This window comes from Glycine max, chromosome 17 (assembly GCF_000004515.6).
Source record: "Glycine max cultivar Williams 82 chromosome 17, Glycine_max_v4.0, whole genome shotgun sequence".
In the NCBI taxonomy this organism is placed as follows: Eukaryota; Viridiplantae; Streptophyta; class Magnoliopsida; order Fabales; family Fabaceae; genus Glycine; species Glycine max.
The window spans coordinates 40535833-40560871 of record NC_038253.2 but is presented as its reverse complement, the minus strand read 5'-3'; the positions used below and the strand labels follow the sequence as shown (position 1 = coordinate 40560871).

The 25039-nt window shown below is 30.0% G+C and overlaps 2 protein-coding genes and 1 pseudogene across 4 annotated transcripts; 1 reads left to right on the top strand and 2 right to left on the bottom strand.

Annotated features, from left to right (window-relative positions):
* Window positions 1-190: 190 nt before the first annotated feature.
* On the top strand, window positions 191-4263 carry LOC100789281 (cytochrome P450 734A1). The gene is made up of 4 exons (XM_003550326.5): window positions 191-831; window positions 1396-1640; window positions 2029-2392; window positions 2681-4263. Exons 1-4 carry the CDS (start codon window positions 343-345, stop codon window positions 3092-3094), a joined length of 1512 nt encoding a protein of 503 aa, XP_003550374.1. The 5' UTR covers window positions 191-342; the 3' UTR covers window positions 3095-4263.
* A 3387-nt stretch (window positions 4264-7650) lies between these two features.
* LOC100788399 (PPPDE putative peptidase domain-containing protein) lies at window positions 7651-11513 on the bottom strand. Of its 3 annotated transcripts, none has more exons than XM_006600110.4 (4): window positions 11092-11369; window positions 10102-10342; window positions 9088-9375; window positions 7651-8091 (listed from the first exon to the last, which is right to left on the bottom strand). In XM_006600110.4, the coding sequence occupies exons 2-4, from the start codon at window positions 10310-10312 to the stop codon at window positions 7835-7837; spliced, it is 756 nt and encodes a 251-aa protein (XP_006600173.1). In that variant the 5' UTR covers window positions 10313-10342; window positions 11092-11369; the 3' UTR covers window positions 7651-7834. The 3 variants fall into 3 exon arrangements, with proteins under 3 accessions (XP_006600173.1, XP_040866817.1, NP_001242588.2); XM_041010883.1 differs by lacking the exon at window positions 11092-11369 and adding an exon at window positions 10813-11037; NM_001255659.3 differs by lacking the exon at window positions 11092-11369 and adding an exon at window positions 11370-11513 and having other exon boundaries at window positions 7654-8091.
* Window positions 11514-21789: 10276 nt separating this feature from the next.
* On the bottom strand, window positions 21790-24763 carry LOC100787861 (arabinosyltransferase RRA3-like; annotated as a pseudogene).
* Between the last annotated feature and the right edge of the window lie 276 nt (window positions 24764-25039).

The following is a 25039-nucleotide window of genomic DNA, read 5'->3' as shown; positions in this document are numbered from 1 at the left end:
AAAGTTGCTTTGTTTCATCAGAATTTAAGATTTCAAGACATGGAGATAATCATGGCAATGCAAGATACCTCAGTAGCCAATTGCAACAACGTTACATGTCCTCATAGGAGTTTCCGATAAATCTATATGGTTTATCACGTGATTCGTACTTCACTAATTATAATTAAACGCAAGGCGAATTATAATTGGTGTCATCAAAATATAAATTGTAATTAGAGTCACACATGGGCATAATCATGTATATCCACCTAACACATTCATGAAACTCATAACTTGTTTTTATATAAAGAAGCTTAAGAAACGTTAATTAACTCCCCACTTCTCTAGCTAGGAACCCCAATCATGCACCATCTTCTACTCTTTGTGATCCTTGTTGTGCTTCTAGTGTTTCTTGCAAGAGTTGCATATTCAATCATTTGGGTGCCATGGGTCATCGCACGTCACTTTCGTGAACAAGGCATAAGGGGTCCTTCCTACCGTCCGATCAAAGGGAACACCGATGAGATCAGAGGCATGTACGCGGAAGTTCAATCCAGGCCAATGGCATTGTGCCACGACATCCTCGAGCGTGTGTGTCCATTCTATCACAAATGGTCACGCATGTATGGGAAAACTGTTCTGTATTGGCACGGGTCGGATCCCAGGCTGGTATTATCCGACCCGGATATGATAAAGGAGATCCTTTTGAAAACGGGTGATTGGTTTGAGAGGATAGATCCGAATCCGTCGGCGAAACGGTTCTTTGGAGAAGGAATATTGGTGTTGAAACGAGACAAATGGGCAGTGCATAGAGCAATAGCTAATCAGGCTTTTAAAATAGAGCGGGTCAAGGTAATCTTTTTATACTCATAATATTCACGAGAAATTATTACATAATCAAGAATTATTAGGTTGTAAGTTATTTATCACTTTCTTGTTAACTGAGAAGTGTTATTATCACATGGGAAATACATTTTGTAAATTCTCACATGTTACATATTTTGGTCTATACAATAATTTCTTCACATGAAATATGTTTAAAATAACTTATAAAAAATGTTAGTAATATTTTTTTCAGCAAACTATTTGTTATTAGTTAAAGTTTATTAAAAAATATAGTTTTATAATTCTCATATCCTATTTAATAAGTTTTAGTCTTGGTTTTGTAACTTCTAATAGTTTGTAATAAATAAGACAGGAATACTTTAGAAAGAGTGATAAAAAAACAATGTTAACCCTTCTCACTTAGCCTTTATATCGTAAATGTTTTCTTTAACTTGGCACGACGAATCCTTTCCAACCAATGAGTTTCAAGGAGTTTATGGCATAATAGTTACCATTTATAGTGTTGTATAATCTTTGAGATGGAATTCTATAAAAATTAACATTTTCGTGACTAAAATGTATTTGTATCAGTGTTGGATTCCACAAATTATAGATAGCACAAAAACAATGTTTTACAAGTGGGAAGATGAGAACAAAGGTGTTGATGAATTTGAGATTGAAGTGAGCAAAGATCTCCATGACCTTACATCTGATATTATATCTAAAGTCGCTTTCGGAAGTAACTATGAAGAAGGGAAGGGGATTTTTGATTTACTAGAACAACATTATCATCTTGTCTCCCTTGCTAGCAGAAGTGTCTATCTTCCTGGATTCAGGTATATATCATATGGCAAAAATTAGAATTATCAAATAGATCAGTTCGTTCTGACCCGTTTGGCTGGACCAAATTGACCTACTTTTTTTCTTCTTAAATTTACACTAATTTTAAAAGGAAAAAAAATAATGTGAAGTCAAATATTTGTGCCAAAAATTTATGGGTCTAGTTTGATCTATTTGACCCTTTAGGTGGGGTCAAATTGACCTAATTTTATTTAGGCCAACTTTTTTGCAACTTGGCCTGGCTTTCTTGATGGGCTATCGGGTCAAATCAATTTTTTCAGTTCTAATAAAAACCCAACCACCTCCAATTCACCAATATAATTGTTTGATCTTTCCTTTTATGTTAACAATAACATATAAACGGAAACAATAATATGCATGCAGGTTTTTACCTACGAAGAAGAACCGAGAAAGAAAGAGATTAGAGAAGAAAACCAGTGAATCAATTCAAGTGTTGATTAATGACAACTATAAAGCAGAACAAAATTCAGAGAACTTGCTTTCTTTGTTGATGTCTTCTCACAAATTTATCAAGAATGAGACACAAAAGTTAAGTATGGTCGAGATAGTGGATGATTGTAAAAACTTCTATATGGCAGGAAAGGAAACAAGTGCAAATTCATTAAGCTGGGCACTCCTCCTTTTAGGGATAAATCAAGAATGGCAAAGCAAGGCACGCGAGGAAGTACTAAGTGTTTTAGGACCTAATACTTCTCCAACTTCAGAAGCATTAAATGACCTAAAACTTGTAAGTGTATGTATGCCTTGTTAATTTTTTTAAAATACTTCTATAAGCACAAAGCTTAGATACAATTTCTTACACACTGTTGGCATTATTTTTTAATTAGAATTAGAGTTTTATTTTAATAAATTACATAATAAAAAGTTTGTACTAAAGGTCAATGTAAATTATAATAGTGGAAGTCTAATTCTAGTTAGAGAATAATATTTAAAATGCCCAAACGATTTGATCCAACTTTTGTCCCTTTTATAATCATTAGAGATCTCTAATTCTTGTTTTTCTCTATACATACAGGTGAACTTGATACTTCAAGAAACACTTCGACTCTACCCTAATCCAGGGACATTGGTAAGACAAGCAAGTAAAAGAGTTCAATTAAGGAACATTGACATTCCTGTTGGTACACAACTATATTTATCTATCACAACAGCTCATCATGATCCGAAGTTATGGGGAGAAGATGCTCTTGAATTCAATCCTATGAGATTTGTCGAGCCTCGGAAGCATTTAGCTCCATATTTTCCCTTCGGATTAGGCCCTAACTATTGTGTGGGTCAAAATTTAGCTTTGTTTGAAATGAAAATTGTACTTGTCATGGTCTTACAGAGGTATTCTTTTGTTGTATCACCAACATATGCTCACGGACCAATGTTGTTGATGACTGTGACACCTCAATATGGCATGCAAATTGTCTTTAGGAGATTATGAACATGATTATTGTTGTTTAATGGTGAATCATGTAGCTTTCCGGGTAGTAGTTTTATAATGAACTACTGTTTCAAACATTGGGTATGGATAGTACAACAATTACACAAACAACACTCTGCAGTAAATCTTGAAAAGTTTTACTACACTTTAAACGCAATTACACCCTCTTTCTTTTTTCATATTTTTTAACCAAACAAAAGAGAATGTATCATTATCGGTGTTTTCTTTCCTCATCCAAACACATAATTAGTATCTGCTTATGAATGGACTGCTTATGTGAGGGGTATTTATATTTATAATGCTAATACGTTCTTGTGTAATTCGATTGCAAATAATGTGGTTAGCAATGACTTTAAATTAATTTCTGGTGAACTGCTGCTGAAGCACACAATTCAAGAGTTAATAGGTTATAGTGTGTTCAAGCTATGATTGTGATAAGAGCATTTGCCTTGATAATAGGGTAGAATGTTACTACTTTTACGAGTTTGTAATTATTTATAATTTTATCACTTTTCTTTATGTGTTTATAACTTTCTACATAGACCTTGTAATGTTTTTGGTAAATCTGTTGTGAATTAATTTGTAATAGATGAGAGAAGAGGTAAAAGGTTTCAATAGTTAGACACTTGTAGAGAAAAATTACTAGATTGTATTAAAATTTACAAACAGTTGAGCAGTACTATACTATCGAATGACACCCCTTCTGATAAATTTCCTGACTCGTTTTAGAAAGGTCATGTAAACTTGGATCTTAATAATTTGTTGTGTTCCTGCAGGTTTGTTTTCCCAATGCTAACTTGGCTCTGTGGTCAGTGTATCCGCTGTATGGTTGTATTGTGTTATGAAAGAAAGATAGTATAGGAAATCTGATTTACAATATCATTGCTGATTCTGATTATTTCATTTTCTTCTTAGGGAGATTTGGGTTGCAAGTTTGTAACTTAGTAATGATTTCAATCTTAACAAGTCCTGGAGCTTATGGTAGAAGAGAAGATCTTAGATATGTAAAATGATTAAGTTGTTTTTTTTTTATGGATTTTAGATTTTTTTTCTGTGATATTTCCTTGATCATGCCTATGTTTTCCATCGATATATCATGACTGGTGAATATCATGTTTAGAAAAAGTATACAACTTTTATTTTTAAAAAATGTACATCGCATTTTGTACACTTTGATTTGTATTCAATCTCAATATAAGTGTGTTTTAGGTTATTTTACACATAATAAGAAAAATTAATTAATAGATAAAAAATAATAATTTTATAAAATTAATCTTAATATCAAAATTATATTAAGAAAACTAAAGTGATACAGTAAAAAAAATAATTAAAATTACACTAAAAAGTATGATAAAAAACTAAAAAGTATGATAAAAATGTGACACTTATTTTAAGACGAGTATATAAAAAATTTGATCCAAAATTTCATGTATTGATCGAAGGCAACACCTCGATGTAGGTGCTTAAGATACCATGAAGTAAAGTTATATTTCGAATTGGAGTAAAGTTACCATGGTATTATATCAAGACAAAGTATACAATTATATTGATATGAGAACTATAATTTTTAGATCAATATAATCAGAAACAATGATAAGTTTTTTTTAGGACCACAGAAACCATATTCAAAATTAAAGTCATAGTAGTTGTTTCTAGCTTAATAGGATTAATAGTTAGATAAATATGATTTGGATTTTTTTTATCTGTAGAAAAACATAGCAATTCGTGTTTCCTAAGGATGCACAATTGTGAAATTTGATTGTACAATGGGGGCCATAATGATGATATATAATGTATTTAATGTATTAACAAGCATTTGAAAAAAAAAATCAAAATGCATATAATGTTGATAGTTGTTCCATGGAGTAAGTTGTAAGTAATTCATGTTGTCTATGACATATCATTGAGTTGCTTCTGTTTGATAATAAATTATTCTAATCTTAATTGTAATTTTTTGTAGGTGCATTGTGATAAAATTACTTTTAATTAAATTTAGGCTTAGGAAAATGCTAATTGTTATGAATTTTTTTTTTTGCCTTGTATTTCATCAATTAGCACATGTTATTGACACATAATGATTCGTGCGACAACGGCTTCGTACGAAATAGCAATATTCTTTAGGCTTATGTATATATTGGTTTGACTGTGAAGTTTGAACAACATGCATCAGATCAAGGAAATGAACATGAAGAACTCTTAAATATGTTTTTGGTGATGGAGGCATACATGCATATATATTATTTGTCGATTCCAGGGATTGATAGTCGATTGCTCCCAATTGGATACAGAAAATAATCCAACAGGAAATGCGAGCTCAACTGACACTAGAGGTACGCCTAACAATGGTAGGTTACAAATGATGAGGATGAAAATTAATCATGTAATTCTTATTATTAAGTAAGTTAATTTACCATAACAAATGAGTTAGAACTCTTACCTTGTTTAATTAATGAAGGAAATCACAATTGTTAAATATATTTATTGTCCATGGTTAGAACAAAGGACAGGGCAAAGCATAAAAGAAAGGATGGAGAAATATAAGACATGATCAACAACTTCCATATGAGTAAATCTACAACAAAGGTCCATGAATGGGGATCTGTTGCCTAACTCATAGATCTAGCATAAATAATTGGAGTGCAAAATTCAAGAAACAATAAAAGATACTAAAAGTAAAAAAAAAAAAAACAATTATAAAGTGTGGACAACGTCAATCTTGTCTTGGACCTCTAGGTCTAATAATCTATTTGGTGAGAACAAAAGGAGGTAATTGACTTTATAGTGTAGATTTTATGTGATATGAATAATCACATGTGTGAAAGTGATGGTAAGATGAAGATGGAGGGTGCATTGCCACAATTCCACATTATAAAGCTTTGAAAGCCTTTACGAGGATCCAGTTGCGCTAGCACAAAGAAATGTGAACGATAAATTTGATGTTATCAATGACTCATAATTATATGTTTGGTAATGTATGTCTTTCCGAACCAACCAATGGAATGTCATTATACGGTATCCATTCTTTAAGTGGTGTGTGTTCTTCCAATTTTAAATTGGATTGAGATGTGGATAAGAACAACAACAAAACTAGCCCAACGAGGATCCACCGAGACTAGCACAAAGAAACGTGAACTGTTTCATTTGATGTTATCTACAACTTATAATTATTTATTTTGATAATCTATGTCTTTCTGAACCAACCAATGAAATGTCATTATATGGTATCCATTCTTTATTCCATGTGCATTCTTTCAATTTTAAATTGGATTGAGATGTGGATAACAACAATAAAACTAGCCCAACAAAAAACCAACGGGACTAGTATAGAGAAACGTAAACTATTTCATTTGATGTTATCAATTATTCACAATTATTTATTGGTAATTCATGTCTTTCCAAATCAACCAATGAGATGTCATTATGTGATATTCACTTTTTATTTAATGTGCACTCTTTCAATTTTAAATTGGATTGAGATGTGGATAGCAACATCAAAACTAACCCATATAATACACTCTTTTTATTTAGAGTAAATTATATTATATTACCTTATTTATTTAAGTGTGACCAAACTTCAATCTTATTTAAATATTACACTTCACTCCATTTGTATAACTCAATAACATAATTATATTTGTCTCAATGAAAATGTTTAATTTTATAAGCAAATGTATTTTGAACCTGCCTAAAAATAAGGATGATCCGTGCTACTAGAATACGATCGAAGGGCACCCCTGATAAATCTCCTGACTCATTTCAGAAAGGCCATGTAAACTTGGATCTCAATAATTTGTTTCGTGTTCCTAAAGGGTTGTTTTCCCAACGCTAACTCGTCCTCATGGTCAGTGTATTCACTGCGTGGTTGTATTATGCGATGAAAGAAAAAAAATAGAACTCATAATCCTGTGCTGAACTAGATAGTAGATACATATGTTAATGGTCGATCAATTTGTCGAGGTCCAGGGAGATAATCTCCAATATGGGGTTGTTTACAATATCATTGCTGATTCTGATGATTTTATTTTTTTGCTTGGGGAGATTTCGGTTGCTAGTTTGTGATCTGGTAATGATTTTAATCTTAACAAGTGCTGAAGCTTATGGGCGCAGGGAAGATCATAGATATATAAAATATTTAAGTTGACTTTTATGAATTTTATAATTTAAGCTAGCTTTTATGATTAATTTCCTTGATCAAATGTTGCCATGTATTCCATCTATATATCATGACGGGTGAATATCACCTTTAGAAAATGTGTAAGACGCATTGTGTACACTTTGAATTATAAAATTATATAAGAAAATAGTTTGAAAATGTGTAAGACGCATTGTGTACACTTTGAATTATAAAATTATATAAGAAAATAGTTTGTACATGTGTAATGACGGTGTAAACCAATTGTTCAGTGTCATCTAATCATATCATAACTACTATGTATGATAATTAATTATCTTAAAGTCATATCAATGGTATAGTACTGCCAGTGCATGACCATCTACAGTCAATTTACATGTGGGTGTGTGTATATATATATATAATACAGTACGGCAGATGGTGGTGATGCTCATTTAGAAAGTTTCTTCTAAGCTTGGAAAGGATCATTCTTCCCAATCAATAAAAAACAGGACAGGTTTAACAGCAAAAGACAAGAAAAGAAAATGAAGTTATGTGATGAAACCCAAATCCTACTTACATAAACAAGATTCTTACAATCATTCATTTCCTACCTTCTCAAAGTTCAGTTATCTTTCTTTCAGGGAACGGTTAATGGATTTTCTCAATTCGGAGGAGGGCCATGACGACGACAAGCAGCCTCTTATGGGTGACTGTAGAAACAGTGAAGATGTGGAGAGGTGCTTTTGACGCATTGAGATTGAGGACAAGCAATTGAAGCCACTTCGAAGCCTTCTCTTTTCACTATCATGAGGCTGATAATTAGGATCATGCCCCACAGCAGAAATTCTTAGTGCTTCAGGAAGAATGCAATTGCAAATTGAACCTGCCACAAAGAGTCAACACTCAACATAAATGATATCGGTTATGGGTCATAATAACTCATACTAGTTTTCCCCTTACAGTAGCTGTTTGGATTTAATATGATACAGATTAAAATGTGTCACATGCTATCCCACATAACTTTTAGACAAATTAAAAGGCGCCCTTAAGGGCACTAAGAAAAGCACTTGTCCAAGTGTAGTCTTAAATTTTTAAGAAAACAAAAAATAGACAAAAGATACAGGAAAAGCCATACCATCCATGATAACATAAGATGACAAGCATAGGGGGCATTTGTTTTACGGACTAAATTATACTTCTTGGAATGATATTCCTGGGAATACTATTACTCGGAATGTTATTCCCATCAACATGTTTGGTAATTAATTAACATTCCTTGGAATATTATAAAATTTATTTTAATTAAAATAAAATTATTAAAAATAAAATGGAATAAAGTGAAAGTGGGAAGTTATTGTAGAAAGTAACTTCTATTTCCATGGGAATATTGGATTCCCACCCTTTTACATGGGAATCAAGAGAGGAAAAATCATGTAGTATATTCCTGGGAATAGTTTTGTATAACTTGTACCAAACAAGGGAATGATACATTCCCAACTCCTATTCCCGGGAATATATCTGGATGACTTGAAAGAAACGCCCAGTACTCAAGCATAAAATTCATGTCAACCTAGAGATGTCCAGAAAAGAGTGATGGAAGTCATAAATCAATAACTTACCAATGTGGAAAAAAAAATGGTTAGGCTGCTAAACTTTAAGATAAAAAAGAAGGAAAAAGAAGTAGGCAGTACTGCTGATGAGCTTTGACAATTTAATTTTAAGCAGGATAAAATTAAAGAACCACTACCATTGAAAAAACCTCCCAATCTCATGTTGCAAGAAAACCTTTCATTCCCTCTCCTTTTCTCCATTCCCTCCATCCAAACACACTGCAAAAAGTAAACTACCACCTGAATGAAACAAGTAGAGCAGAAAATACCTAGCCTGGCCAGCCGATTTACCCATGTTGGAATTGATTTCCCCGTCAGCTTGTAACAAATGTCTTTGCAGAAGTGGTTGCAATTCTTGACAATTAAGTGATATGTGTCACCGTTGTAGCTTGCTGACTGGCGTTCCATGAACTCCCTAACCTGAGTAGAATCCAAAGATGTGGTTCCTATGAATATTGACTTCCTGAACTTGAAGCCTGGGCATTGGCGAGGTTCAACCTCAAAAACACCACTGGTTGGGTAGTCATGAGCTCCAAACGCGTATTCGACACCATGAACTGTAAATTACAGGTAAAATTGATCAGATGATGTATAAGTGCTAATTCAAAACTAAATAGCTACATTTAAAGAGAAGCCAATCCAAGCAGCAACTTGCTGCAGAATAAGGGAACCACCCTAAGTACACATAAAGTCCCTAATTTATATCCTGTATCCAGTTGCATATGATGGGAGAAAAATAATTACCAGCTTCTTGGTTTTTAGATGAGTTTGGATTGCACAGAAGATTTGGGGAACTTGAAAACAAGGACAGATAGAAGTCAGAAAATTATAGGAACAAATACTCTGTGGAAGTGACAAATTGATATTTTTCAGTTTGCTCACTCAGAGTGCCCTCAAGTTATCAGTGTAAAACAAAAAGTTAAATTAGAAAAGACACACACACACACACATTAGGCTCGATAAATCACCATTATTGCACACTCCAGAAAAATAACCTTCTCTAGTCATGAAGTTACTTGGACAGCATATGACCTAGCAAAACTTGGCCAGCTTGAAATGGTATCATATAACACAAGGATTAAAATTTAGGTCTCTTCCCTTGCCCGGTTGTCTGGTTATACAGGAAATGCAATTCATACTAAACAAAAGTGTTTTGTATCCCTCCAACACAGGATTTAGTACTAACACATTTGAAATAAAAGCCAGATTACTACAAGTCATAACATGCCTGGATTAAGAGGCAAAGTAAAATCAAAATTCAACATAATAGATTAAAACTGCACCTTCTACACCAGAGTGATAGATACCAAGACCAGCCCAATACACATAACCATTCATGGGTGTCAAGTCATACACATTCAGATAAACGGGTGTTTTGCCAGGTCCATAGGCAGCTGAATTGACTTTGCGAAATAAAGAAAAACGGGTCGCCGATTTTCCTTTCAAATGAAGTGGTACAATAGATTTCCATCCTTTCTTAGACTTGAATTTCATCTTTCCCTATAGGGAACACCGGCATAGTACCTGCATGCAGCAAACATGTAAGCACAAGCATGTCTGTTTACGTTAACATCTTCAGTTAATAAGAACAGAAAACTGTGTGCTAAACTAAGATTTTGCCATTCCTTTCTTTTCTGAAGACAATCAACTCATTCGCTCATTTTAAAAGTTAAACGACGTAGTTATATAAGATAAATTGATACAGGAAAATCCAATTAAAGATACCTTCAGATTGGATGAATGCACTATTTTTAACGCGGAAAAACAAACATCTTACATATTGATACAGACTCCGCAGGCTTGCATACATGTTAGACAAATTTAGTATTCAATTTAACTTCACCTATCAATCTTAGTAATCAGTGAACATCTCTCTCTCTCTCTCTCTCTCTCTCTCTCTCTCTCTCTCTCTCTCTCTCTTACTTTACTGGAAAAAGGTTGTCAAATTATAGCAAAAAGAAAATCATAACAAACTTTATGTGAGATATGATAACTTGAAATGACAAGGGCACTTTGAGCCGAATCACTTTGCTCCCCCTCAATTTTACAAGATCTTCCAAACACTTCCCAAAAGCAAAAAGCCCAAAAAGATTGTTAATTTCAGCGCAAATGTCTTTATGGCCACGAATACATGAAGCAGAATCAGACATGAGGAGCATCTACATAACAGAATCAGCAGCAGATCACAACAGCAAATATAGACTAAAACCTGATAATAATAATAATAATAATAATAATAATAATAATAATAAAACTGAAAGAATGGAACTTGCAAGTGTTTTTGATTTCTGAAAAGGGTTAAGAGCAACCAAATCAAGCAGGGCATATACTAGAACCAGAAGGGGAAGGTTCCAGCTTCAGATCTAGCACAAGGAAGAGTACAATACAACAATGGAACCAGTGAAAAAGTAGTGGTAAAGAAAAAAAAAATGGTCCCAAGATGCCAATGCAGCAACTGCAGAAAGAAACAGTGACCTCAAAAGCAAGAACCGAATATTATTACAAATTACTCAGTGCAGACAGAGAGAATGAGAAAAAATGAAGAACTTACAGCTGCAGATTGAAAGCGTGCTGCCATTATTGAGAGAGAGAATCACAAAATCGATGAAGTGAAGTGAAGAGTCAGATTGAGACGTGCAAAGGATTGAGTGAAGCTCTGAATGAACAACAATTGTTTAGTAATGTTAGCATTAGCAACTCCAAACCTTTGTGAAGTAGAAAAATAATGCTATACATTCTATTTTGGTACGAATTATACTTTTTTTTTATTAGATTAGTCAAATTAATTCAATTACTACCTCGCTCTCTAAATATAATTATTTTTAACTAATTCATATTGTTTAAGAAAATTATTAATTTAATTAACAACATTAAATTTTGTTAACAATTTATATTATTTTTTAAAATTACCTTTAAAATTATTCAACTTTGTTTTTTCTACTGAGTTTTAAAATTATTGAACATATCATTTTTTTTAGTTAATTATTTTTTATATAATTAATGTGATTGTTTTTTTCTCTAATCCTTGTAAGTGAGAGAATGTATTTATCTTTTTGATTCGTAATATTTATTGTAAAATAATTAAAGATATTTTTTTAAAAATAATTAATATAAAAGAGAACATAAAAAGAATCTTATAAAAAAATAAAACTTAAAAAAGTTTTATATTTAAGAATAAGTAATATTATAAAATAGTTTTAATTTAATCAGTAAATTTCGGTTCTAGTTTTAAACGTATAATTATGTTAAATATTTTATGAGAAAAATCTATCTTTATCGTTGTACTTAATTTGAACAGAATTTATCTTAAGAAAAAAATTACTCCATTTCTCATAAAGAATACATGTATTTCTCAACCTCATTTCTAAATTAATGGGACTCATGATTTTAATTAAAGTAGTGTGTTAAGAGATGTTTTGGTCACTTTTCTCTTTTCAACAAATATTCAACACTCAGCAAAATCATAATAGAACAAAAAAAAAACAATGAGGATAATTATTATAGCTTTTTTAGTTTTGATTGTATTATTCTTACCAGCGATGCGAAAGCGCGACTATTTTTATGGTAAGCATCTATTCTCGGCAAAACTGCAAAATTGCACATCTATTCTTTTCTTCTTTCGGAAAATTATTATTATTATTATTATTATTATTATTATTATTATTATTATTATTATTATTTTAACAAATGTTGATGGGGACACGAGTAACTACGCATGCCACTGGTACCACGTAGGATTTGTCAATGAGTGTCGACATTAACGAAGATACTATTACTGTATATTTGATACTCTTTTTTCACAGATAATTGGAAATTTGTGTTTTTATTAAACACTACTTATCATATTGTTTCTGCACTTTATTTAATAGAATGTGTTTGTAAACGCATTATTAAATATTCACTCACTCAGATCATTGATAGCCTGAATCAATTTACACTAGTGATTAGATATTTAATTACGTTAAATACTTAAGAAAAAAAATTATAATCTAGAATTATCCTACTTTTTGTTTTACGCAATATGGTTATCCTGCTTAGTTACCGGTAATCTGTAAAAAAAATATTAATACATGTTTAATACTCCAATAAATATGAGGTTAAAAAGTTGATAGTATTGGGATTATTTTCGTGTGTAAATGGTTATTTTGGGTGTCTTTTGCAAATAAATTTACTCAAATGGTATAAGTTTCCCGTCAAATATCAATCATAAAAATTTGATAAATAAAATTCACAATTTTTTTCATTAACTTTTATAAAATATTCTCAAGTTGTTATCATAATAAATTGGTTTGGTTTTATATTTAATTGACGCCTTCAACAGCGTCTTGCCTACTAAGTTTTTCATTTTTGTATAAAAAACCAAAAATAATCTAACTTTAATCATCTCTTTAATTGTTACGGAGAAATAAATAAAAGAGCAAGAGGAAAAAAATTTAAAATTTGAATTATAAAAACGTGAATTTTTTTACTTTCAAAAAATTATTAGTTTACATTTAAACATATATTATCATCTGTATTTTAGTCTCTTCTCTGTTTATTTTTCCCTTTTCATATAAACTGAGATAATAGTATCTTCCCATCAAAGTACTTGAATGTCATTACTCCATAGCTTAGATTATTCCACGGGCATCGTGAGCCTTCCCCTTTATTTTCTTTCTTTTGTCCTACAGTGTTTTTTCATTTCATTATTTCGGTTGGATTCTCGTGTTTGCAGGTAAAAATAAAAATTAAAAAAGTACATTAAAACGTTCAGTCAATGCGATGTCAAATTTCATTCATAATAACAATATTGCACTGTGTATTTGCATCCAACAGCTCAACAGCAACAATGTTAAGTCAGTAGCATTAATGATAGCCAACTAAAATTATGTCTAAATATTCAACAAAGAACTTAATATTATAGCTGCAATCTACTCTTCATTAAGTGATGCATAATAATAATGCAAATGGACCACTTGACTTCTTCACTTCATAAGAATCACATTATTGGTAGCCATGGCTAGAAAGAGAAACGTTAGTAATATATTCCTATCCATCTTCTAAGGTTATTTTCATTTTTTTCAGCATTTTAGGTTCTAATAGGTTTCAACATTAATCATTAAGCTTATTTAAAAAAAAAATCATTATTCATTACACATCATCGATATTTACTTTTTATAATTTAAGTCACTCATCTAATTCAAGAATGATAAAAAAAAAATTATTGATGAAATGAGTCTTACAGATAATCTCATTTTTTTTCATTTTATTATTATTTCTTAAAAATACACGTAAATGAGACTCAGAAAATATTTAAAGAACCAATGTTTATATAAGCATCTACTGCTACATAAATAATTGATAAGAACTTGTCCTAATGGACATATTCTTAACAAGACCGAGTGCTTAATGAGTTTGCACCAAATAAGCACTTCCATGGGGATGGAGTATCCTAACACACTTTTTTTTTAACACTTTCTAATTTAAATTAGAATTAGTTGAAAATCTAAATGTGAGTCTTCGATAATTTTTACTTGTGATTTTTTAATAAAAAATATTTTTGTTATTTTATAATTTTTAATAAGAGAAAAAAATATTATACACTAATAATGTAAATATATGATAATTGATAAATTTATAGATTATCATAATTATCTTAAAAGTTATAAAAAAAAATACAATTTAATGATATTTACATTTTTCAACCATATGAAAAGAGTTTTTTTTTAAATAAAAACAAATAATGATGAGAATGGAGAGAAGGAGGGCCCCAAATTCAAAATGGGTGACAGAAATGGCACGAGACTGAGAGAGCACGTGGGGTGATTGGGAAGAATACATGACATGACCATGACGTTGTTGTTCAAAATGAAGAATAGTAGGACCTCCTTCTGCTGCAACCCACCACAATATTTCCCAAACAAGTGAAAGAAACCAACAGAGTCTTGTGAGTAATACTTTCTTCTAGCTCTGCATTTCAATACTTATTTTTTATTTATTTATTAGTAAAAATTGAATATACTATTAGAAATTAATAACACTTTTATATCCTACTTCATTAACTAAATTAGACTTTCTTTGATTTTCAATACTTGGTTTGGAACCACCAAGTGCAACCTCTTCTTATTATTGTCCTTCAAATTTATATGGACCTCTTCCTTCTATAATTCAGTGTTTTGCGGGATACATACTTTACCACAAATTATTGCATAGTATTGAATAACATTATTTAAAATTTGGAGAACAAAAAACAAAGATGGGTCAAGTTGGATAAATTGTGTTGATTGATACTTTTTTATTTTTAACTTGGAGACTTAACTCTTGACATGACATGGATAAAGTTTGACACTTCTAAAATTAAACCATACTAAACTGGATACAATTATCTTAAGGTTGATTTGACTATATTTACGATGGACAGAAGTTTATTTACATCCTAATCAAATTAGTTCCTTAAAAAGATATTAGAATTTAATTAGTTTTTAAATTATCGTTAATACTTAGAATGTGCAATCTATTGCTCGGAGTTCCAATATTAATTACTAATTAAAGTTAGGTTAAATTATTATGCATATCTTTGAATTATTTAATAGATTTTAATTAAGTCTTTGAATTTTTTTTTATCAATTTGCTTCTTGAACTTGAATATGTATTTTAAGTGGGTCTTTAAAATTGTATTTGTTTTTTTAATTAATTTTTTCTATCTAACTATCGTTATAAAAGTTTAATTACTCGAGTTAATTGTGTAAGTTTACAAAAAAAATTGTTTTATGGTGAAGTCTAGAATACAAAAATTTGTAAAAGAATACTTGATTTAAGTGAACTTACATATAAATGAGAATACCACTTAAAGATTGAAGTTGAAGTTATTGGATTTAGAACCTGTAAATATGAGAATTAATATTGGTCTTTGTAGAGGTAAAAATACTTAATTTAAACGTATAGAATGACAATGTTGGATTCATGAATTAATGGAGTCTTTTTGCTTAATTTTACGTAACAGTAATTAGATAAAATGATCTAATTTAAAAAGTAAATACAAGCGTAAAGATTCAATTAAAAAAAAGTTATAAAATCTAATTAAATATTGTCACATAATTGAAAGACTTATAGAGTAATTTAACCACAAAATTAGTATAGGCATATACTCCGAGCTAAGTACTAAGCTGGATGCACACAAAACAATATATTCCTACCCCCGATATGCTAATTTTATTTTCTAAGGGTCAAGAAATCAATTTCGTAGACCAAATTTAAACTATCTTCTACATTTGATCATTATTTTTATCATTTTCTAATTAGTGGTCTCTTTTAAAATATTTTTATCTCAATTTATTTATCATGTTAGAATATTAAAAATATTAATAGTTTTTTAAATAATATACTTATAAATTATTTTGTAACCTAGCTATAATGTTATTGAATTAGGTTTTTTACTGTCTACCTACCTACTGCTATAATAAAAAAAATAGTCAGATAATATTATTTTATCATATAAATTGATACAATCAATCATTTTATCTAAACATGTGTATTACCTTAAAGGATATATAAAATGAGATAAATGGAGAAATATTATCAAGTAAATAATCGTTATTTTACCTTGAAGATTGTGCCCTTATCTAAAATAAGATATAATAAGATGTTTTCTCAATGAAAGTAATTGCTAGACAAACTCATGATCAAAAGTTCACTTACAAATGCTTTAAAAAGTGCGTCTCACCATCACGGATTCAGAAACCTATTAATATTTATTTATTTTTATTATTATTTTTACACATAAAACTGAAACAAAATTTTATTTTAAATGATAATAATTTTAATCATTATCATAAAAACAATAAATACATAATTAATTTTACATAATAGTTATTACCTTAATCATATTATATATATATATATATATATATATATATATATATATATATATATATATATATATAAAATAAAAAACTGAAGATAAAAAATATGTAATTATTACAGCATTCCACATAAGCTCAAACAAAAGGTAAAATTTATAAGTTTTTAAAAGGTTAAGAAGTAAAATGTGACAATTAATTTATTTAGAGTAAAATGTGAAAAAAATAAAAATAATTAACGATAATGATGCAATTATTATTATTATTATTATTTAATTTTTTTAAAAATTAAAACAATTTTTTTAAGAAATAGATAAAGTTTCATTCTTAAAAAAGCAAAAAAATGTTTGTCAAAGAAAAAAATAATTTAGACAAACACATAAAAACATCAAATTATTTATTTTATTAAAAAATATTTTTTATAAAAATAAGCTTAAATAAATGAGTCCAATATTACACGCTGAAGGGAAAAATAAATTAAGATAATGTCTATAGGAATCAAATAAAAAAAAAAAAGTACATGTTGTTAGGAACCAATAAGAAGTGAATAATTTTGTCAATAATCCAGTACCTTGCTTGACAATTGACACTTGACACAGTGAAATTCCTATTTTGATTTCAAAGTACAAAGATAGGATTTCATTCATCCAAAAAGACAGTTGCCAGCTTATTCTTAAGCTATTAATTTCTGCAAGTTATTCAAAAGTCAAAAGACAAAAACTGAACATCACCTTTCAACCCGAATTAGGAGACAATCAAATTAATTAAATGCAGACTGCTGACTCTATCTGGTCTTAGAACACAAACAAGAGTCAAAGAGTCAGAGTGAAAAAGAGTAGTAATGTTTTATGCAGACTGAATTTTCGTAATACTACTTTATAAAAAATATTAAATAAAATTGTAAAATATATTTAATAGGTTGAAAAATTAAAAAATATATTTAATATTATCTAGTAAATATATTAATAGTGAGATTTAGAAAAATTAATAAATAATAAATAGTATATGTGCGTAATAGTACAAGGTTTTGATATTGTCTTTAATCATAAACTCTTATGTATTATGGTAAGCTTATGTATCAAATGTACTATGGTAGATTTGTTATTTTTTAAGCTAAATAGTATAAAATGTTTCACTTTGGTTTGGCTTGAGGTGACGTTTTTTACAATTTGTTATATGTAATCAAGTTGACCAATTAGTGTGATAAATTGTTAGAAAAGCTAATTTAATTTAGTCTAATAGAATTTTTTAAGTGATCTAAGTAAAACTTTTTTAACTTAAGAAATTAAATTGAAATCTAAAATAGATAATAAACCAAAATTCTATTTTAGTCTAATATTTACAGTAATTTTCTTGAAAACTATAGCAATAATAATTTTTATAATTGATTGATAATACAATTTTTTAAGTACATACAAATTAAACCAAAAATTGAACTCACGAGACGACCTGCAAATTACACACGGAATCATGAAGACTCGCATAAATGAGCACCCGAAACAAATTTATATAAGAGTTCAAGTCGAGATTATTTTTTATCAAAAAATAATTAATTTTACAACTTGCTTCAAGTTTTTTTAAAAATATTTATTCAAAATTAATTGAAATAAAAATGTACTTAGAAAATAAATATATTCAGTGTCTTAAAAATATAAAAAATTACTTTAAAAAATATTAAAAAAATTAATTAGAAAACAGCACGTAACTAAGTTTTGTAAAAAAAAAAACCTTTTAGTAACTGGGAGAAAAAAAAAAATTATTGACTACAATATATTTTCCATCCTTATAATTTACCTAAATTTTAATTCTGGTCCCTATATTTTATAAGTTTGAGTTTTAGTTCCTATACTCAATTCCATTTATAACTTGCTCCCTGTAACAGCTGCAATATGCTAACACACGTATTACTTAAGAGATAACCATCAGGGCTGTAAGGATTAGAACCTAAACTACATGAGGCTAAAGGAACCAATAAATAGAAGAAAACTATAGAGACCAAACCCTAAATGAATGAAATTATAAAATGATAACTGCTAAATAATTGTATTTTGATAATAGAAAATAAGGTAAAATTGTCTTTAAAAATAATTATTTAGCAGTTATTTGCGCTTAAATATTAAATAATTATGTTTTGTTGAATTTTGACTGCAGATATAAAAATTGGAGGTGTAACAAGCAAAAAGGCCAGAAAAATTGAAGAAAAGAAGAAAATCTGAAGCAGGCCCAGCCCAAGACGTGCGCTGAGCGTGCGTCACGCGCTAAGCCTGTGATCCAACAGAAGAACGCGCTAAGCCTACAACACGCGAGCTAAGCGCGCGATCTACACGGGCTAAGCGAGGGGTGTTGCGCTGAGCGCGCCTACGAAGGCCCACTTCAACAGCTATAAATAGAGAGTCAGTCCAAAGGAAAGAACACACCACGACAGAACCCCCTCTCCTAGGGGTTTCATTTACTCCCTTTCTTTCACCCCTTCTCATTGTAAAGCCCTCAATGGCCATGAGTGGCTAAACCCTTAGGGCCTAGCAGGCCTAGAAGTACTCTTCACTATTTATCAATGCAATACCAGGTTTTTCTTCCCTATTTTCTTTTCTGTTTTTACCTTGCATATTCATCTTCATATTCTGTTAGGGGGTTAGATGATCGGGAGAGGGTAATTTCTAAATAAGATTTAAAGAAGATATGCATGCATTAGTTTTAGGGGTTAGACGCTCGTTGTGGATGATCTCCACTCGATAGTACTGGTCCCGCCATACTGCAACACACGAGTAAGTTGTGCCAAGGTCGATTCCTATGGCCCAAAGCAAACATCTAGAATTAGAACTTCATGCATTTTATCTATTGAGTCTTTGCAAAGGCATTTGGGGGATAGATAGGTAAAATAGGCTTGTCATCGTGAGGCATCGGGGTCAAGTAAATGAATTGGTAAAGAAAAAATCATAAACTCATACATCCTAGGCAGGCTAGGCAAGTCAGTTCCCAACATTATCTTATCTTGAATTTATCTTCTTTTTTTTATCTAAATATTTTATCTTTCTTATCTTTCACTTTTCTAATCTTTCATCTTTTTTTTTATCTTTAATTCTTTTATCTTCTAATTTTATCTTTAAATATCTTATCTTTTCTCTACCTTATCTTCTATCTTTCTTTATCTTTTATTTTAAATTGTTATCTCTTGCTTTTAAATTGAATTTGCATTAATCTAAGTACAAACAAAGTCCCTGTGGATTCGACACTCGGACTTCCGATTACTTTATTACTTGTGACGATTTGGTACACTTGCCAACGAGTCAACATAAAGATAAAAAAGAATTTTAAAAAAAGTTTATATTACAAGAACCGAAATCAAGATTCAGGTGAACTACATAGATAAAAAAAATGTATTTAATATTTTTTTCTAATAAATAGATATTTGCAGATATTCTAAACGCATTTTTTTTTCTAATTGTTTGTCATGCACAGGATGAGGTCATCTAGACACGAAGGGAGAAACTTCTGAGTGAAGTACTACACAAGCGGTGCAGGACGTATGCAATTTTTTTTATTATTGGCAATAATCTTAGATAGTGAAGCAAGCCACAGAAATATACGAATTAATGGGTCAAAAGAAGAAGAAAATTCTAAAGGATAAATGAAAAAAAGTGATGACTCATACTTTACCCCGTCACGTGCTGAGTAGAATTTTTGTGATTCTATGATTCTATCTCTATTTCTTATTATAAGATATTTTAATTTTGAAAAATGCCAAAAATACACACTCTTTTAAACAAGCTTTCTCTCATAACATTAATTGAAAATATTAACATTTTTTCTGAATCTTCAGTTAATTCACATATCAAGAATATTTGTTAAGATTAGTTAGTAATCTTATTTATAATAACTATCTAAACTTTTTAAAATTATCTTCATTAACAACTTCACTAATTTAATTAATTTGTCTCTCCACTTCAATTATCTTTCCAATATTCTTTTAAAGAAAAAAAAGTTTTACACAATCGTCCAATTAAAATCTACTATATATGGTAAATTTGTTGACTTTTAAAATAATGATCTTAAAGTAATTTGAAAGTTGATTTGTAATAGAATGATAGTGTAAAATTGTACGTAAGAATTAAAATCATCTTTTTAAGAGTTTAATGTCTATGTATTAACGATATAAAATAATTTTATATCATTATCCAATGATACACCATCGTTTGATTTTAAGATAATTATTTTAAAAGTGAATGAACTTACCATACACAATAAATTATAGTTTGATGATTATATAAAATTTTATACACTATCACTGCATAACTTTTTTTTTCTTTTTTTAATGTCAATATACTAGTAATTTTTTTATATTTAGAAAGAGTTTAACATCTAAATACTAATGGTGTAAAATAATTTTAAAAATCAACAAACTTATCCTATATAATTAATTGTGATTAAATAATTATGTAAAATTTGTTAGACGATCAATATATGACCTTTTGTCTCATTTAGAAAAGTGTAAAGTCATGCTGACAAAAAAATAGACAAGAGTAATTAACCATGATGTGATTATTTAATGCACATAATTTTTTATAAAGTGAGCTGTATAAAAGAACAACTAAAGATTCTAAAATGTAAAAAGAATGTAGGAAATACTAAATAAATCCACTATTGTACCCACATAAGACACCAACACACAAAGAAAAAACCAAAAAATTTGGCCTAGATGACAGGTTGTATTATTCTCACAGTTTCATGGGCACTATTTGTACCCTTAGATGCGTTGACTCACCTAAACTTCAATTAAACCATACAGATTTTCTGCCTACCACCACAACTCAATTCTCCTATATGTGACTGTCATGTGATCCATCATTCATGTTAGGAAAAAAAAAATAGTAACCTGCCATGTGAAGTGAGGAAAATAATGACGGGTAGGAACAAATATACTAGCAAAAGAAAAGAGCCAAATCTAACCAATAAATTTTGATGAAAAAACCACAACAAACGCCCAAACACACAAATATTCAAGATCAGACTTACCATTTCTCCTTCCTACTGATTGCACTTGCACATTTTCCAGGTCACTTTGAAACCAATACGCAGGCAACAATAGCTTAAATATTCCCACAACAATCTCTAACCAGCTATGTGGATTTCATATCCCAAAAACTGTAATACACAGTTAATTTCTTTACATTAAAAAACAACGTCAAAACGGCCAAGTTCATTGCAGAGACATTGAATTTCATCTCATGGCAGAGAAGAAATATATACAAAGTTACAGAAAACATGTTTAATCGTCAAACACAACAAATTGTAAAACTCAACAGAAAGTACATTGAGATAAAAAAATGATCCAGGGAGGTGAACTGAAATGATTGCCTCTGTATCACATCAATTTGAGCGTACGAATCCTTCCTGTGTTAGAAACATATTTATACTAATGTTTCTATCAGTCAGAACCATCCGGGAAATGATCCAGTGAATCCTGTTTCCCATTGGCATAGAACTCAACTATTGCCTTCATCCTTGCAAACTTATCATGATGGTAATTAACATGTACAATCACTGGCTTCAGCTTCTTGAGCTTAGCATCTTTTCTGACAGTCTTAAAGAGAACCATACTGTTCATAAAAAGGTACATATCCATTGTCCTCTTTGCAGCGTGAAGTCCATCATAACCGGGATGCGAAGGGAAAAAGAGCTCCTCGTTAAAAACTGCCTGATCCCATGATTTTGGGTCTTTAGAGAGCCGAGTTGCAACACGATCCAAGAGCTCCATTGAAGGAAGAGTGGGCCTTATGTAAAAGAAACCAGAGTTAGAAACCCATATTCTCATGGTATGAGCATACCGAGCCCAACCCATTGAGGGTTCATCAAAGACATCATTATACCCGTAAGCTATTATTGTGACCATCAGACATAGATTCCACATCTGAATCCCTATAGAGGTAATCAAAGGGATTCTGCAAGTACACAATATCAACATCCGAGAGAAGAACACTGTAACCCAGTTGCAGAAATTCTCTCAAAATACGAAATTTCAATCCTGAAACAGCATGGCTACCACCACTCTTACCAACCACATCAACACCTTGATCAGGATCCCTTCTATAAACAGGAACATCATTGGATTTGCAGAACTCTTCAATGTTATCATCTAAGGCAACAACCAAATAATTAGGTATGCCAACCCTCTTGATGTTGGTGAACCATAGCTGCAACATCTCCTTCACATTAGAGTTAGCAAGAGCAACAATAAGTTCTTTATAAATAGCAACTTCCCCCAAGATCTTGGCCAATCTGGGGTTCACAGATTCATCAGGAATGACAGGTGGATTGGTTCTGAGACCCTTGACAGTTCCAAAAGGCCCAGCCTTGTGGCTCTCACCAAGCACAACAAACTGTTCCTGAGCATGACCCTTTCCTTGCTCGGCCAAACGCAGCTTCTCCATAAGATCCTTGACCTGCTTCTTCAGCTCGGAATTTTTCTCTTTTGCTGATAGAATATCAACTTTAAGTGCATTAACTTGTTCTGGTGATTTGCATGCAGATGAAACCATCTAACAACAGTAAGTCAATGTAACTAATAATTTTATATCCTCTTGCATATTCGTCATACTCATCCTTCTATATATATATATATATATATATATATATATATATATATATATATATATATATATATATATATATATATATATATATATATATATATATATATATATATAGTTTTTTATTGATTTTTTTCTTTATTTAGTATCATGAGAATGTTTTTGTTTTATTATGTTCGTTAATTAAAAAATGAGAAAATTAGTTAGTAGTATTAAAATAAATTAAAAAACACAGTAAAATTTAAAAGCATATATAATTAAAAATTAAAAAATAATTATAAAAATTATTTTAATAAAAAAGTATTTTTAAAATCAATTAAAAAAATATTTATATAATATAATATTTATATTATTTTAATAATTTTAAAAAAATAATGTACGGTTCATTAGATTTGTATTAAAGTGGTGCAATTTGGGAATTTTTTGAAAAAGTAGTGTATTTTGAGAAAAGATAAGAGAGAGAAGGTGTAATTAGAGAAAAAAAACCCCCAAAATTACAAGTAAAAGTCAATAAAACTCTCCATATTATATAAAAAAAAAAAAGCAAATTTAATCCCTGACTATTACAACTATCTTTTAATTTAGTCCCTAAAATTGATAGTACGAGTCAATTTGGCCCTTAAAATTACAAACTTAATCAATTTAGTTCTTGAATTAGTAATCACAAGTCGATTTGGTCCCTAACATTAAAAAATAGAGAGATGGTTAATATTAAGAACTACGATGACTGATTAATTTCAAGCACTTTTCAATTTTCATAGGGTATGCAATAACAGTATTTTTTATTTTTTTTACACTGTTGTCCAATTATGGTAAGTTTGTTAACTTTTTTTTATTTTAAAAGTCATACCTTGGATGATTTCTAACAGTGATTAGTTGAAAGTGTAAGTGCATAGAAATTGAACTATAAAATGAAGGTAATTTGGTCGAGAATAAAATTTAGCTGATATAACAGTACTCCTAACACTGAATTTGAAGACACGAAAGAGAAAGAGAAAGAGGAACATGAAAACCTTAGAAGGGCTGGGAATGTGAAGTGGAGTGGGAACTCCGGTGAACAAGGCGAAGATGCAGCCGAAGAGAACTCCGGTGACGACGATTCGAGATCCGACCGATGATTGGCCTTTATCTCTTGTCAGCAATAATGCGTCTCTACGACACCCCGCCATTCTTTCAGTTCCAACTTCAAACCCTAAAACTCAACAATTCAGCTTCAGATTTCAACTCACAAACAAAGTCAAGGACAAGAACAACTTAACACACCGAGTCTTTGTTTCTACTTTTTATTTCTATGCTTTGCCTAACACACTGTCAGTGTCAACTCCTTGCTAATGTAATAATGGGATCCATCTTCTTATTATTTTTTTTTTCCTGGATTAGAAAATACCTCAACAGCTACTAATTCAGGGAAATTTTACATACAATTTAAAAAATGAGCAATTGATTAATCTCAATTCTCAATATTACTTCTTTCATGCTAGGATTTTCTTTTTCTTTCTTTTCTTTTTACACAAATTAAGAAAATCAATTATTTCTAAATAGTAATATTCATTAGTAGTAATTAATTTTATTATAATATATTTATTTTTTTTCTTTCTGATTTTCTTATAAAAAATATTAAGTATTCTAAGACAATAATATTAATAGGGATAAAATTAGAATAAAATTTTAATGTTTTATTAAAACTGAAAATGTCAATCAATATGAGATAAACTAAATATTAAAATGACAATCAATGTGAAATGAAATAAATAGTATTTATGTGTGAAAAATATGCAAAAAATAAAGAAGAATGA

Bases quoted from the DNA above. Each gene is read 5' to 3' on its own strand.
- LOC100788399 (NM_001255659.3), bottom strand. From the start codon at position 10,312: ATGAAATTCAAGTCTAAGAAAGGATGGAAATCTATTGTACCACTTCAT. The intron at 9,376-10,101 runs GTGCAGTTTTAA...TGTAATTTACAG, and splicing joins CTATCACTCTGGTGTAGAAG to TTCATGGTGTCGAATACGCG. The intron at 8,092-9,087 runs GTATTTTCTGCT...TCTTTGTGGCAG, and splicing joins AAATCGGCTGGCCAGGCTAG to GTTCAATTTGCAATTGCATT.
- LOC100789281 (XM_003550326.5), top strand. From the start codon at position 343: ATGCACCATCTTCTACTCTTTGTGATCCTTGTTGTGCTTCTAGTGTTT. The intron at 832-1,395 runs GTAATCTTTTTA...TATTTGTATCAG, and splicing joins TTAAAATAGAGCGGGTCAAG to TGTTGGATTCCACAAATTAT. The intron at 2,393-2,680 runs GTAAGTGTATGT...CTATACATACAG, and splicing joins CATTAAATGACCTAAAACTT to GTGAACTTGATACTTCAAGA.